Source organism: Mirounga angustirostris, unplaced genomic scaffold (assembly GCF_029215605.1).
Source record: "Mirounga angustirostris isolate CCGP_5_RB_7025 unplaced genomic scaffold, mMirAng1.0.hap1 SCAF_4, whole genome shotgun sequence".
NCBI classification, from domain to species: domain Eukaryota; kingdom Metazoa; phylum Chordata; class Mammalia; order Carnivora; family Phocidae; genus Mirounga; species Mirounga angustirostris.
This window is the reverse complement of record NW_026991712.1, coordinates 157501372-157516089: the sequence shown is the minus strand read 5'-3', so window position 1 is coordinate 157516089 and position 14718 is coordinate 157501372. Positions and strand designations below refer to the sequence as shown.

The following is a 14718-nucleotide window of genomic DNA, read 5'->3' as shown; positions in this document are numbered from 1 at the left end:
TGAAAATAAAAATGTCTCTCTTAGTATAATGCACTTTATAAGATTAAATGTATGGTATTTACTATTATGACCAAAATTAATGATAACAATGATGTGCTTTGATTAAAACAAAACTAAAACTGGAGACTAATGGTAAAAGTTGAAATCTGTTATTAACCTCTCAGGATTCTATTTATTTCTGTATTTTGTTTTGGTTGCACATTAGTTAAGACAATCCTGATTCAAAAAGAATAGTTGCAAGAGTAACATATGTTTTCTACATATGCCTTATTCCATGATACTATTTAATTAAAGGTGGAGAAAAGTTTTGGGTTCTGCACAAAAGAAAACCTGACAGCACAAGTTTTTTTTTAAATAGATCTCCAACTGGTTAAGACTTAGTACACAACATAGTAAAACATTCAGGTATGTTGGTTTATTTTTTTAATGATTTAAACCTCATGTAAGAATTAAATTTTTTTTTTTTTTAAGATTTTATTTATTTATTTGACAGAGAAATACATAGCGAGAGAGGGAACACAAGCAGGGGGAGTGGGACAGGGAGAGCAGGCTTCCTGCCAAGCAGGAAGCCTGACGCAGGGCTCGATCCCAGGACCCTGGGATCATGACCTGAGCCAAAGGCAGATGCTCAACAACTGAGCCACCCAGGCACCCCGTAAAAATTAAATCTGAACCAAATGTTTATAGTATTCAATTAATGCTCTCAAAGAACTCACAATCTCTGAATTCTTTGAAGAACATTTTCAGTCAGATAGATATATATACTCACTGCCCATCAGAAATTGTAATGAAGCAAATATAAAAAGTTATATAATTTCTTTTTTTATAACAAACCTGCTTTAAAGAAAAGAAACACAACCTTGGAGAATTATGAACACAAACAATAAATTGGGTCAAATAAGAAGACTATAATAATAATCTATTCAGTCTTACTGAACCAACTTGATGGGGCAGATCATAGAAGGTGTTATAAAATAACCATTACTTAAGAGTGCCTTCTTTACAATGGAAATGAATAACTCTTCATCTCTAACCTCAAGAAGTTATCTATCTAGCAGAGGACACAATACATTCATTCATTCAACAAGAGTCTCCTCAGTGACACCAGCCACTGTGCAAGCAACTGGAGATAAAAAGTGAACTCTCTCTCTCTCTCTCTCTATATATATGATATATAGATATAGATATATATATGATCCCTACCCTCATAAGTTTAGACCTTAACCTAAGGACAGTAGATAATCAATAAAGATTTTAAACAAGGAGAATGTGTAATTAGGTTAACATTTTTGAAAGACAGCACTGGCTACTATATGAAATTTATTATAATTTGGAGGTAGCAACCCAAGGACAGACTGATTAGGAACTATCGCAATGATGACAAAGTAACAGGAAATCAAGAGGGAACAACAAACTCAGCTGAAGTATGTGGAAACAAAAACTTCAGAGAAGTAATGCTGTAGCTCAACCTTAATAGACCCAAAGAGTAGGCCAGACAAGCAGAGAAAGGGAGTTTGTGCAGAAGAGAAAACCATATGAAAGGCATATTTGGGAAACTTCAAGTAGATCCTCACAGTGAGTCTTGAATGTGAATCATAGCTAGAAAGGTAGATCAAGGAAAAGCATAGAGGGTATTTGATAACACAAGGCAACATCTCCAAGACATTGGGGAGTACTTTTAAGCAGGGTGTTAACATAACCAGGTTTACATTTTAGAAAGATTCTTCCAGGGATGGTGAGCTTAAAAAGACTGTTTTGGCTGGTTAAAAAGTCTAACCAGCCAAAGAGCAAAATGTTTGCCAACAGATACACTATCTCCAAGTCCTAATGTAATAATTCATCATGACAACCAAATTATGGTCCAAAAAAGTACTCTGAGCTTTAGAAACCAAGTAACTAGTACCAAGTACAGGCCACACTGCAGTTGATATGGCTATTAAAACCAAAAAGAAGGGAAGTCTCTGTAGATAAAATACTAAAAGTGTAAGTGGCAGGAGATAAATGGAATGAAAAGGAAAAAACAGTAACTAAGAAAACAGGTAAATAATAGAGAATTTTATTTCAGAAGAAGAATTATTTGTACTTGTGTCAAGATCTACCAAATCTACCTCTTATATGCAATAAATAATAAACTGTGGTTCCTGACAAGCAGTTCAAAAACCAAATTTAACTTAATACACAGTACTTAAGAAAATAACCAAACAAAAACTAGATTAGAAGCAGCAAAATATTACAGAGGACCAGCTCTACACTAGCTAACTTTCCAATGCTTAAAAAGAAAGCTCTCTCTGCCTGGTTGGTCCTTGAAAATTACCAACTAAAACGGGGATAAGGTGGAGTGAGGTGAAGGAGGATCAGGAAGGTTCATGACCAATGAACTAGACAAGTTCTGGAGTGCTCTCATCCCAATTCTCTTTCTCTCTATATAACAGATATTACTCAGATACAAACAACACATATAATGAAGAATCCAATTATTTTATCTTAAGATAATGAATCCTACCTTTCCCGGGTCATCCTTTGATCGAGGCACTTTAAGGAAACACTTGTTCAGTGACAGATTATGTCGTATGGAATTCTGAAATTAAAGAAGAAAAGCCACAGGGTCATTGGAAGACAAAAAACAAAACTCACCTTTAAAAACAGAATCAGAAGCCTAAATATCTATGCACTAGAATACAATTCCAAGTGGAATAAGCTTTATTAAATGAACTTCAAATTTAAACCTTTCTGATTTTCAAATTATGAATGCTGCAAAGAAAAGTAGCTAAACTTTACAAAATATTGATAGTTGACTTCTAGTAGACTTTACAAAACTCCAAATAATGAAATATATATCCTATTTTAAATGTTTATTAAGACCTTTTAGGAAGATCTAATCATAGGAAGATGTCTATGATTAATGTTAAATATTAAATACCAAATATAAAATTGTATACACATTATAACTTTAATTGTGGTATTTATTTATTCATTCTTTTTTTTAAGTAGGCTCCACGCCCAAGGTGGGGCTTGAACCACGACCCTGAGATCAAGAGTTGATGCTCTACCAACCGAGCCAACCAGGCACCTGCCTCTCAATCATTCATTCTTAGAATAAGCCAGAATGCAAAATGCTAAGTTATTCTACTGAATTATAGGTGATGATAACTTTTCTTTTTTTCTCTTTCCTGCAATGTTTAAATGATCTACAAGGCACATGTATTATCATTTTCTAATGAGATAAAAAAATGTTTAAGCAAAAAAAATTTCACTGCTCCATTACAAGAATATAAAGAAGACACTGGCTACAGAGGACTAGGAAGAACATCTAGGTTCATCAATACAGCAAGAAAGAACAACCATCTTGAATGGCAAGAAAATGCACCTGGAGACCTGAAGAATCTGTGAAACAGGCAATCTTTTCATGAATAAGTAGGACTGTGCCATAATTTTTACAGAAAATACCCAAAAGCCATTTCGTTTTAATGAAATGCTCCAAAATCCATCCCATAATTTTTATGCCAAAATGGCCAGGTATTTGGGGGAAATGGGCTCCAACAGCATTTAGCCACCACTTAGAATTTTAGGAGAGCATTTTGGGCATATCTTATTTTTAACATAAAATTCAGAACTCTAACAACAATGCCTATATGAAAACTTCCCTCTCATAGAGGAATACTGGGATTACAAAGTTTTTAAAAATGATCACAGAATATAGGGGTGTCTGGGGGGCTCAGTCATTAAGCATCTGCCTTCAGCTCAGATCATGCTCCCTGCTCCGCAGGAAGCCTGCATCTCCCTCTCCCACTCCCCCTGCTTGTGTTCCCTCTCTGTGTCTCTCTCTGTCAAATAAATAAAATCTTTAAAAAATAAAAATGACCACAGAATATAAATTCAAGCCTATTTTATTATCAAACATCAATTTCAAATTTAAGAATGGGAGTTCCACCTCTGCTTGGGATATAAACAGCTACAATGAGTAATGATCCCTCCCAAACAATGAGAAAACAATGGGTAAACCAAAACAAAACAAACCTATTTCTGAGCCACATCAGAGAGTTGAAGCTGCAAGGCAGCCCAACAAATTAAATTCTTAAGAAGGACAAGCCCATACAAGGAGAAAGCAGACAAACTATCTTACCTTTTTGGCAGAGTATGGGAGAATGAAGTGGCCACCATCCAAGCATCCAAAAAAGTAGCTAAAATTTGTAAGGTCAAGCATAGGCTGGTGTGTCAGTTTAGAACAGCAAGGGCCCCAAACATAAGGGAAGTTCCCACTCACTCTCCAAGCTCTTCTCCATGGGCCTTTACTATATACTCACAAAAAAGAATGGGGATGCGAAAGGAAAACAAAGTCTCCTTTGTAGCATAAGCAGAAAGGAGGTAACAGACAGCTGTAGTGGGAAACAAAGCCGTACCACCTTCAATAGATCTCACAAAGCCAACTTTAACTGTGAGGTAGGAGCAGCAAAACTTCTCACCCACAGGACTCTGGCAAAGATAGATTCTGAGGGAAGAATGGAAATGAAAACCCTTCTCAAGACACAAGCAAAGATCCACTGCTGGCTGGTAGAGAAAGAGTACCTCTTTTACCTCTGGGACAACTGTTAGAAACTACCTTGGACCCAGGACCCTACATCAAAAGCAACTACAGGTACAGGCTAGTATGGCTAAAGGAAAGAAACACTGAAAAGGCCCAACCCCAAGTACAAGTGCCGGAGTAAGAATGAGGCTGAATCAAGAAAACAGAGGGACACCTGGCTGGCTCAGTGGGTAGAGCTTGTCTTGTGACTCTTTATCTTAAAGTAGTATAGTTCGAGCCCCACGTTGTGCATAGATAAAATGAAAAATAAAATAAAGAAAGAAAAAGATAAAAATAAAAATAAAATGAAGAAAGAAAGAAAACAGAGAGAACCAACAGCCCCTACCCCAAACCTAGCAGTGAGTAACAAGCATTAACAGCCTATTGATAGAGGAGGGACAGGAACATGGAGAGATCCCCATCTGTAGCAAGGTAGGCAGAGACAACTAAAATCTAAAGAGACAACTAAAATCTAAAGAGAAAACAGGAAAACAGAAAATTCTACAGTACCCAAGCCCCTCATTTCCAAGCACAGGTAATAAGAGCCTACCACTGGAGGAATGTAAAGTCTGTGGTATAATGAAGGTAAAGATACCAACAACAAAACCCAAATTCAACTCAATTATTGACAAACTGATTCAACTCCCTAAACAAATGGCCTGGGAAAAAAGATGTTTGTCCATCTACAGGTATAAATATTATTTATCTTCGAGTGCCTGGGTGGCTCGGCTGGTTAAGCACTGACTCTTGATTTTGGCTCAGGTCATGATCTCAGTGTCCTGAGATCCACATTGGTCGTGGAACCTGCCTAAGATCCTCTCTCTCCCTTCTCTCTCTGCCTCACCCCCACCCCCAACCATGCTCACTTGCTTGATACCATTTATCTCAATCTCTACCGTTCTTCTACACATATATCTGGCACTCAGTCAAAAATTGCAAGACACATTAGAAATGCAAAAAAACCCACAAAAAACCCACTGTCAAGAGATAAAAATCATAAACACCGAAATGAAAGGTGTTAGAACTATGAGACCAGAACTTTAAAGTAACTATGACTAATATGTTCAAGGACCAAGGAGAAATAGCGGTAACTTGCATAGAGAGATGGGGAACTTCAACAGAAATGTGGAAACTCTAAGAGCCAAATGTAAATGATAGAATTTAAAAACATGATCAAAGATAAAGAACTCCCTAGATGGGTTCATCAGTAGCCTGGACACAACCAGAAAAAGGCTCAGATATTTTGAGGACATATTAACAGAAATTATCGAAATTGACACACATGCGTGCACAAGTACTTTAAAAATACACACACACACATGATCATTCAAGAACCATGGAACAATATATGTGAGTCCCAGAAGGAGAAGAGAAAAAGTATGGAGAAGAAAAATGTGAAGAAGGAACAGCCAAGAATCTTCTGAAAATAATGCAAGACATTAAATCACAGATGCAAGAACTTCAGAGAACATCAAACAGAAGAAATTAAAAATTCACACACCTATATTCATTATAGGTCAAAATGGTGGAAAATCAAAATGAAGAGAATATTGTGAAGGCACCAAAAGGAAAAAAATTATGTACAGAGGAATAAAGATAAAAATTATAGCAGATGTCTCAAAAACTGCAAGTTAGAAGACAACAGAATGACATCTCCAAAATACTAAAAGAAAAAAAAGTATTCTATATGCAGTGAAAACATCTCTCAAAAATGAAGGCAAAATAAAGACCTCCAGAAAAGCAAAAGCTAAAAGAATTTATTTTTTCTAGTGCCAGTTGGCTGGTAATGTTATACAAAAGCTCTTCAGGCAGAAGTATAACAAATAGAAACTTGGATCTACAAAAAGAAATAGAGTTCAAGAAATTATAAAAATGAAGGTAAATTTTAAAAACACTTTTTCTTATTTATGACACCTTTAAAATATAATTATCTAAAGAAAATATAATAATTATGTGGTTTATAACATATGAAGGAAAATGTGTAACAACAGCACAAAGGATGGGTCAAAAGAATCAGAAATATAAAGTTTATAAAGTTCTTACACTATACATAAAATGGTATATTTGAAGGCAGATTGTGATAAACATACATGTGGTAAACCCTACAGCAGTCAGTAAAATTTAGGAAGAGGTATAACTAATAAAATAATAGCAGAGAGAAAATGTAATCATAAAAAATAGCCCAAATCTAAAAAAAGACAAGGAAAAAAAGAACTAATAAAACAAACCGGAGTTCATCTACCCACCTTAAAAGTTCAAGATGGGGAGAAAAAAAATCAAGATGGTCACATGTTTTTTTCTAAATGGCCTCAGGGGAAGGACACATCTCTCCTTGGGGCTTCCTCCTCTACAAAAAGCTTAAATGTTGGAAATCATCAAGGCTCTGCCCTAAGTCCTTTTTTCATTTCCACATTTGCTGCCTATGTAATCTCATCTACAGCCATGGCTTCAACGACCATCTGTGACAATCTATCTAGACCTCCAAACTACACTGGAGTTCCTAAATACATATTTTCAACAATCTACTAGACATCTCCAGAAACACCTTAAACTCAATTATGTTTAAAATTAAACTCAATCTTTATCCCCAGTGTGATCTTCCAGTTTTCTCTTCTCAGGTTAAAGACAATTATTCATGTAACAGCTCCAATCAGAAAGCTTTAAGACATCCTTAATTCTTCTCTCTTCTTCACCATCTAAAATAAATCTGTTAGCAGATCTTAAGTCTACCTTTGACCTACCTACTTTATTCCATCTCTTCTGCCACTATCTCAGTCCAGGACATCATTCTCACCAAAAATAGTACAATAGCTTCATAACTGGTGTCGCCCTCCACCTTCCTCTCTTTGTCCCTACTCCACCATGCTCTACCCTGCAGGCAGTGATCTCCTCACAAGGTAAAAATTCAGTATTACCCCTTCACTTAAAACTTTCCAATTACGTCCTATTGCATTTAGGATAAAATCTAAATCCTTAACAGAGCCTCCAAAGACCTTTCATGATCTGACCCTACCTCCCTACCTTGCTGTCTATACTCATCCCCTCAATGTTCCTTCTCACCTCTAGGCTTTCCATGTGTTGCTCCCTCTGCAAAGGTGACTGCCCCCCCCCTCCCGTAACTCCATCCCTTTCACCTAACTGAGTCTACTCAACTTTCAATTTATTCTTGGCTTAAACATCAGTCCTTTAGGGAAGTCCTTTCTGACTTTTCTCAATAGGTTAGGTCTCATTGTAATAAACTTCTTTATCACCCTGGATTTCTCATCACACTTGTAATTATTTGTTTAATGGTGTTCTTCTCATATACTGCATCCTAATACCAAAATGTATGTAGGCTCCATGAGGTGGGGACCTTGTCTATCAACTCAGAACGTAGAATATAATGCTTTTCACATGGTAATCAAAAATCTGTTGAAAAAAATACCAAAAGCATATTTAGAAAATTAAAATACCCAGAGAAAGGGGAACCTGAGTGGCACAGTAGGTTAAGCATCCGACTCTTGGTTTCAGCTCAGGTCATCATCTCAAGTGGAGCCCTGTATTGGGCTCTGTGTAGAGTTTGCTTAAAAATCTCCCTCTCCCCCTGCCCCTGCATGAGTGCATGCGTGCGAGATCTCTCTCTCTCTCTCTCAAATAAATAAATCTTAAAAAAAAAAAAAAAGTCTTTTAAATACCTAGAGAGATACGAAAGTCAAAATATGAATACACACACACAAAATTAAGAAAAGAGATTACTTCACACCTCACATTTTGGCCAGATCCTACTTCTAATAACTCCAAGAAAAGAAGTTAGGAGAATAGAGAGGTAGACATAATTTGAATGGTCTAGGTTAACCTGGAGAAAAATGGCCCAGGTTAAATAACTGATCAAGGCATATTGCTTGGTCTTAAAAACCCCAGCCCCAAAAGTGTTTTCTCAAAAGTACAATCTACCTCGACTAGAACCAATTAAAATGAATTTTAATGCCAATTTCTAGGCTCCATTCAAGATGACTAATTCAAAATCTCTGGAGTTGTGACCTAGGAATCTAAATGTTAAAAACATTCTAAGTGATTTTTATTTTAAACTTGAGTTTAAACTGGCACCTCCAATTCAAATTAACCAACACATTCCTACCTGCCTCTCTTTTTTCCCCATTGTGAGAGCCCTGGTTCCCCCACATCAATATATGTACTCATGTGTTCTATCCTACCAACAGTTTCAGAATACTCCCAACATCCCAACTTCTCTTCTCGGGGTTACTGGAGGTAGAGGCTGCCTCTAGTGAAAAACCACTAGACAAATCTATTAAGTAAAGGTCATAATTTCTTTGCAATTCTTTTCAATCTTAGTATGTATCCCATGAAAACAAGAGAATGCTCTTTTCAAGTTTCTTGGAATTTTTTCTCTGTGTGATTATGTTATCCATTTGATATGACATACAGCTTATTTGTTTCTTCTTATATTCAGTTCTAAGGTTTCCTTTTTCCATCCTTTTTTATTTTGTGTATATATATTTTTTTGAATGTGTAGAACATTTACATGGTTTAAAACTAAATAAAAAGTATACTCGAAATCTTATTCTCTTCTACACCCCTTCCACCTTGGTTCCATCCATCCCCTATAGGTAACTATGTTCACTACATTTCTGGTTTATTATTCCTAGTTTCTTTTTACAACAATAAATATATATTTTTCTTTTTCTGCCCACATAAAAAAAGTAGAATACAACCCCACATACACATAGCATTCTTTTGTATTTTTCTTTATACTACCCTAAACTCTAGTAAAGGTTAATTTTCTTAGTAAAGTAAATAGCACAAAAATTTAAATTCCTTTTCCTCTAGTTCAGATTACAAAATCATCCCATCATAGAAATTTAAAGAGTGTTTTTTAAACTCTTCTGGAATATTCAAAGAGTTATTTTTAGTATGTAATCTCCCCTCAATGCCCTAGCACAAAATGAAAGGGAGTTTTACCTAAAAATTAAAGTTCTATTTGAATCCTTTCAAATGACCATGGCAACATTTTCTCCTCTGGGTGACAGAAGAAATAGTGAGCAGCAGATTATAGGAGTGTGCAAAACAAATCTAAGAACAGCAGATTGTAAAACATGAAAAAAGAGTTAGCACCTGAGCAAAGGAGGAGATAAACCAGTTTCCATTTGTCTCCATTTGCAATGTTTAAACTATTTCTCTGTTTACAAAAATAAAATTATAAACAATCCTGACAAGTTCTAAGCACCTAAAATTGGGTGGAAGAGACTTTTTTAAAAGAATAAACATGAGATAGCCGTCCCTGGAAATATTAAGGATCTGCCTAAAGCAAGAGACTGGACCAGACAATCTCCTGGGTTCGAAGTGCAATATAATCCTCCACCTATTCCCATTTCTCCCCTTTCCCCTTCTTTCCTCATTATATCTAAACCATTATGTCTTCCAGTTGAAACTGTTATCAGTTACTTCCAAACCACTTTCAGGCCATGAGCTGGGCTGGCCAGCAGCACGAAATTCAGCAGAATGGATTTGGCACTCTCAGGTGGACTTACATTTGAGCTGAGATTGGATAGTAAATGAGGTATATAATTGACGTTCTGTACTATTCACTACCAAATTTGGACCAAGCTCTTCTTGAGCTTGGTATTCATATATTCATGGAATCTCTGCATTCTGGCTCTATCCCAACTTCTACTGCTCTCTACACCAAGAACCCGTATAAGCAACTATTTCCTAAGAGTGTTTGTTATTTAAAAAAAACACCCCCCTAAATCTTACTCGTCTTCAAAATAGAGCTCAATTACACTTCCTCAACAGTTTTCTATTGATTCACCCTTCCTGTACTTTCCCAGCACTCAGTCTTTTTGCCACTCACTTTAGAACCTCATCACACCTCCTATAAGCTTTTCTAAATTCTCACAGCACTTATTAACTTCACCCTTCATTTAACACTCTTTACTAAGTCACATATATACTAGATATTATTATGGCTTACACACACTAGGTGTGCCCAATTAGCCAATCCATCATAGCACAGCACTCTATAGTTCTCTATTACAGAGCTGTTTACATAACATCATAATTGCTTGTTTATATATATCCCCCTTATCCAATAAAGATTATAAACTTCCTTAGGGGCCCTGTGCTAAGTTTCTTAGTACTGCCAAAGCCAAACATACTGCTCATAAGAATATACCGTAAATAAATCCTTTTCAAATTAAAATTAGCTGAAAACAAGAGGATATAATCTCAACCAAAGATTGGAAATTTGTAGTCCATAGAATGAACTCAGCCAACAGACTTCTGTTTGGCCTGCACTGTATTTAAGAAAACTGGAATTAACATTTAAAAATTGGGAAACAGCACACAAAATCCAGATTTCTGAATTTTCGGGGGGAGGGGGGATTGTAAGATATGCCCTAAAATGCTGCAAGTGCCTGCCTAAGAGCACAGCAGTTCTACACTAGATGCGATCTTCAATCAGTCATCTTTTTTGCTTTACTCATTTATGTCACCTGTCTGGTCGGTGCAAATATGTAAATTTACAATCAGTGATACAGACCCATAACCCCTGATGGGCTTTCTAAGCCACTTATTCAAATTTGGGGCATTTCTAGTCCCTAGCCACCATGTTTTTCCAATGCTAAACAGGTTTATCAAATCTGCTAGCCTTCTCTCATCCTAAATCTTGACAAAAGTACTCTACTGAATAGTAGTACCTAGTGGTAAAGCCAGAACACACAAGTTAGATGGATCACTACTACTTGGTTAGAATGATGCTTTTTTTGATTCATGCATCAAATTTTATTACGTACCTCCTCCACTGAAATACTGTTACAGTAGATTCTTATTCAAATTATACTGTTAACAATTGCTTCTCATACTGAGTCGGCCATTTCATCTTGGCAAATTAAATTCAATAAATATTTATACAGTGTTTGCAAAATTATAGGCCCTGTGTAATGGTTAAGGCATAAGATCTGAAATCTCCAAATCTGCCAAGTCTGATACCAAATCTTATCTCCTCCATTCTCTGAGAAACTGCAAAGTTACTTCTCTAAGCCTCAGTTTTTTTACTTTTCAAATTTGGACAGTAACAGTACTTATTTCCTAAGAATGTTGTGTGACTTAAAAAGACAAAGACAGGGGCGCCTGGGTGGCTCAATCGTTAAGCGTCTGCCTTCGGCTCAGGTCATGATCCTGGGGTCCTGGGATCGAGTCCCGCATCGGGCTCCCTGCTCGGCGGGAAGCCTGCCTCTCCCTCTCCCACTCCCCCTGCTTGTGTTCCTGCTCTAGCTATCTCTCTCTCTGTCAAATAAATAAATAAAATCTTTAAAAAAAAAAAAGACAAAGACATAAGGCAATCTGGCATATAGCACCTGACACACAGAAAACAATAAAAGCAACTGTCATTTAAGTATTTGAGTACAGAAATAAAAAACTAATGAAACAAGGTATCTGAACAAAAATCTAAAAGTTTATGATACTGTTATTAATCAAGCATATGGAAACCCAAAAGAGATTAGTTCTACAGGGAGGAGAGAGGGAACATATGAGCTGAAAGAAAAATAGGGTAAGGCCAACTAGAAAAAAGGGCAGAAGAGAGAAAGTCCAAGGACAAGTAAGAGACAAACAAAAGCAAGGGAAAAAAGAATCACATTTTTATATCCAGGGACAGCTAATAAGCTGGAATGGGGGGGGGGGGGGGTACATGAGAAAAGACTAGAAAAAAACGCTAGGAAAGAAGGCTGCGACCAGGATTCAGGATTTCATTCAATCCACATTTACTAGGCTTACTAAATGGAAGCACTGTGCTAGGAGATGGAAAAGAGGTGGATATATAAAAAATCCTTCCCAGGCGCCTGGGTGGTTCAGTCAGTTAAACGTCTGCCTTCAGCTCAGGTCATGATCCCAGAGTCCTGGGATCAAGTCCCACATCAGGCTCCCTACTCAGCAGGGAGCCTGCTTCTCTGCCCCTCCCCTGGCTCGTGCATTCTCTCTCTCTGCGCGCGCACGCTCGCTCACTCTCTTTCTCTCTCAAATAAATAAAATCTTTAAAAAAAAAAAAAAAATCCCTTGGGATGCGTGGGTGGCTCAGTCAGTTAACCATCCGCCTTCGGCTCAGGTCATGATCCCAGGGTCCTGGGAATGAGTCCCACATCGGGCTCCTTGCTCAGTAGGGAGCATGCTTCTCCCTCTGCCTGCCTCTCCCCCTGCTTGTGCTCGCTCTCTCTCTCTTTGACAAATAAATAAAATCTTAAAAAAAAAAATCCCTTCCGGGGCGCCTGGGTGGCTCAGTTGGTTAAGCGACTGCCTTCGGCTCAGGTCATGATCCTGGAGTCCCTGGATCAAGTCCCGCATCGGGCTCCCTGCTTGGCAGGGAGTCTGCTTCTCCCTCTGACCCTCCCCCCTCTCATGTGCTATCTCTCATTCTCAAATAAATAAATAAAATCTTTAAAAAAAAAAAAAAAAAATCCCTTCCCTTGACACTTGACTATCTGGCACGGTGTGTAGCACATCACCAATGCATAGTAAGTCAGTAAATAGGGGTGCCTGGGTGGCTCAGTCATTAAGCGTCTGCCTCCAGCTCAGGTCGTGATCCCAGGGTCCTGGGATTGAGCCCCGCGTTGGGCTCCCTGCTCCGCGGGAAGCCTGCTTCTCCCTCTCCCTCTCCCCCTGCTTGTGTTCCCTCTCTCGCTGTGTCTCTGTCAAATAAATAAATAAAATCTTAAAAAAAAAAAAGTCAGTAAATATCTTTTAGTAAATCTAGACAAATAAAAAAGACAAAGCTGTTGAGATAGGAAGGCTTAAGAGAAACAAGAGTAACTACCATCTAAAGTTCTCTAAACTCCCTTCTTCCACATGCACAAACACACACCCTACATAGCATACAACTGGATAATTCCTAATAGGAATATAAACATAACATGTGCAGACACAAAAGAAAGTTAAGTTGAATTATTTGTTGTAGAACATAAATTAGGTAGGAAAGCAATCTGATGGTTCATCAAAAAGCTTAGATGAGGAACTAGGACTTCTTAAAGATCTAGGGCTGGACAGGAATGATACAAGATGAACCTGGAACATCTTGTTGTGTCAGAAAGTTAAAAAGTACTAAAGAAACAAAATAACAGGGCCATTTCAAAAGGGCACAATGGCCAAAGCTGCAACAATCTGATTAACAAATAATGACAACACAAAGAAAAAATATCCATGAGTGCATACAACACAAATAAATGACTAAGTAAATAAAAGGAAAAGACTAAGTCTTCCACACAGAAGAATCCCAATTAATAGAGAAGGAATGGAGAAAAGAAAAAATCACCACTAGAAAACAATAAAAACCTGCTATACAAATGCTAAATTAATGAGCAAAAGTTTAAGAACAGGGTACTTGCATACCCTCAAAGTAGCTCCCAAAACACTTTATAATTTACAAAGCAATAAATATTAATTTTATAATGGAGAAACCTGGAAGACATTACCTTAACCAAAGAACCAGGTTAACATTACCAGTTATAAGACATACTAACATCAAGTACTTCTTGATACGACATACAGAGAGAGGCACATTATCTCTGCATTATCCTTCCCCAAAATGCATTACCTCAGTTTAACCATGAAAAAAATCAGACATATCCAAACTATAAAACATACTATACAATACCATTCTACAAAATATTCTACAAAATACCTGACAAGTACTCTTCAAAAGTGTCAAGGTCATAAAAGACAAGAAAAGACTGAGGTACTACAGATGAGAGGAGACCAAGGAGACATGACAACTACATGTAATGCGGGATCCTAGACTAGATCCTGACACTAGGAGAGAAACTAATCTGCATGAAGTCTGTAATTTACTTAGTAGTTAACAGTACTACTTACTCAAAAGTACTGTACTAACATTAATTTCTCAGTTTTTATCACTGTACTATGCTTATATAAGATGTTAACATAGAGGAAGTGAATGAAGAACATATGGGAACCCTTTGGACTATTGATTTACCCCTTCTATAAATCTAAAATTCTTTCAAAATAAAAGTTAAAAAAAAAAATCTTAGATGATGAAAACAATACTAGTTGTAATACTTTTTTTTTTAACCAAAGACTATCAACTTACCTGAACTGTAGGTATTATTTTCCAGTGAATGCTACATTATCTCTGTTTTTACTTTATG

The 14718-nt window shown here is 36.9% G+C and overlaps 1 protein-coding gene across 7 annotated transcripts in view; it reads right to left on the bottom strand.

Moving 5' to 3' along the window:
• FOXJ3 (forkhead box J3) overlaps window positions 1–14718 on the bottom strand; it is a 145913-nt gene that overhangs the window by 88304 nt on the left and 42891 nt on the right. For all 7 annotated transcript variants that reach the window (XM_054512936.2, XM_045897944.3, XM_045897942.2 and 4 more), the window contains one exon: window positions 2504–2578. In XM_054512936.2, coding sequence (XP_054368911.1) covers window positions 2504–2578 — 75 coding nt within the window. The remainder of the gene's footprint in view (window positions 1–2503; window positions 2579–14718) is intronic.